General features: G+C 38.6%; 1 protein-coding gene across 1 annotated transcript; it reads left to right on the top strand.

The window, feature by feature from the left end:
* The first annotated feature begins 129 nt into the window (after positions 1–129).
* LOC110806033 (uncharacterized) lies at positions 130–1,621 on the top strand. The gene is made up of 3 exons (XM_056834504.1): positions 130–133; positions 334–1,230; positions 1,542–1,621. Exons 1-3 carry the CDS (start codon positions 130–132, stop codon positions 1,619–1,621), a joined length of 981 nt encoding a protein of 326 aa, XP_056690482.1.
* The last annotated feature ends 557 nt before the right edge of the window (positions 1,622–2,178 follow it).

The raw sequence follows: 2,178 nt of genomic DNA, 5'->3' as shown, positions 1-2,178 counted from the left end.
TTTAATTTTAGATTTTCAGTAGGCATGCAAGGGGGAATTGGAGGGGAAAATTAAAAAAAAATCGTTTTATGGGGTATGTGCCACGCACGTGCTGGTCAACGCCGGAGAATATGGTTTGACTACCGTAAAATGGGTCTTGGTCCCTATTCACAACAAAAATTCTGATTTAGGTCCTACCTCACAACTTTTTTTTTAAAAGGTCCTTTGTCACAATTTTTTGATTTTAAAAGGTCCTTTCTGACAAAAATTCCTTAAAATTTTATGATTTTTGCTAATGTATAATTAAATATATAAATGATAAAAAAAATGTGTATTAGAAAACGTGAAATGTAGGAATTGAAACATCAGCTCAAGCAAGGAAATGGAAGGTAGAGGATCTCATTGATAAGGACAACAACATTTGGAAAGGCTCTGTGATTCGACAACGTTTCGAGTGGAGGGATGCAAAGGATATATTAGCAATGGACCTTCCCAGATGCCCAACCTCTGATTTTGTTTATTGGAAACATAACTCTAAGGGGAAATATACGGTTAAATCGGGCTATGAGGTGCTCTTGGAAAGGAGGTCTATGGGGGAAGACAAAATGGAGGAGGGAGCTTTGGAATCCCTTAAAATTATTTGGAGAAGCAATATCCTCCCCAAATGGAAAGTCTTTATATGGAGGATAACGTATGATGCTTTAGCTGTTAACTATAACCTGAAAAGGAGAGGAATTGATATCGACAGTCAATGTGACTATTGTGGCTTTGAGGAAGAGGATTCCCACCATATTTTTCGAACTTGTAGTGTGGCCAGGCTAGCTTGGACGCTATATCAACCACAAGTTCAAACAGATGATGATGAGCCCATGAGTGTTGTAAAATGGGTTCAGAGAAATATCCGGTTGTTTTATAGCAAGGATGAAGTGGATAACAAGAAACTAGAAGAATTCGTGATCATGCTTTGGAGTTTGTGGGTCACGAGAAATGGAAGAGTGTTTAGAAATATTGGGGGTCATGTGGCGTCAGTTTTGTTTCAAGCGAAGGAAGCGATGAAATGTTTGCAAACATTTAAGAATAGGTCACTTGTGGAAGCTGAGGATAAGGATCCTAGCTGCCCTCCAGGCTTTCATTTTGTAAACTTGGGGGAGAACAAACACCTTTATACTAACTTTGTTCTGCAGGTTGATGGTTCGTGGGAAAAGGAAACCAAGCGGGCTGGGTGGGGTTGGGCTTACAAGGACGGGAGAAGTAACAACAACAACAACAACAACAACAACAACAACAACAACAACAACAACAATACCTTTCGTGAGGGAGGAGGAGATTATGGTTAATTACACTTGCACAGCTCTTCACGCGGAAGCAAAGGCCTGCCTTCACAGTTTGCAATAGGCCGAGGAACAGGGAATTAGGGACAGTATGGCCCTTACGGACTCTTCCAATCTGATTACAAACTTGAAAGGAAAACACGGGAACACGATCGACCGACATTCACTGGATTCTACAAGGAATTAAGGAAATAGGTTCAAGGTTTAACACGTGTATGCTCTTGAAAACAGACAGGAACAACGTTGGTGTAGCGCACAACATCGCAAACAAATGCAGAAAAGAAGGTCTCATGTTTAGTAATAGAATATAAGTATTTTGCCAGTGTCAAAAAAAAAAGAAAAAGAAAGAAAAGAAACATCATTGTGGAACATAAATAGTAGATCACTATTTTGTACCATTTGCTCTTTTTTTGGTGAAAAAGGAGGATAAAAAGTTAAAACCGCATAAATAAAGTAGAAGAATTACAAGCTAGAAACCAAAATGAAAGCAACGAACACTACACTACCAGAGAAAGAAAATAAAACAAAGACGCTAGCCTAGCCCATCAGCTTCTCTCAATACCATTCGCGGCCAAGCACCACCACTTAAGTCGATCCTCCAATAACACTACACGAAAATCCTGCGGGATCGCCTCCAAAATTACAAGCTTCATTTGCTCTTTTTATGATACCATTTATCAACAAATGAACCAATGGTATCAAATAGTCAAATACTTCGTAAATGCCAATAGTATTTGATTTTTGTTCTAATTTATTCAAATTGCGCGTGAAATGACCAGCGTACCCATGTGATAGATTGTTTAATTCATCATAGTATGCCGTCTCGACGAGCTTAATTTGTCAATTTTTAATTTACATTTTAATGGAT

This window comes from Spinacia oleracea, chromosome 1 (assembly GCF_020520425.1).
Source record: "Spinacia oleracea cultivar Varoflay chromosome 1, BTI_SOV_V1, whole genome shotgun sequence".
NCBI lineage: Eukaryota > Viridiplantae > Streptophyta > Magnoliopsida > Caryophyllales > Amaranthaceae > Spinacia > Spinacia oleracea.
The sequence above is the reverse complement of the archived record's forward strand: the minus strand, read 5'-3'. Positions and strand labels throughout refer to the sequence as shown.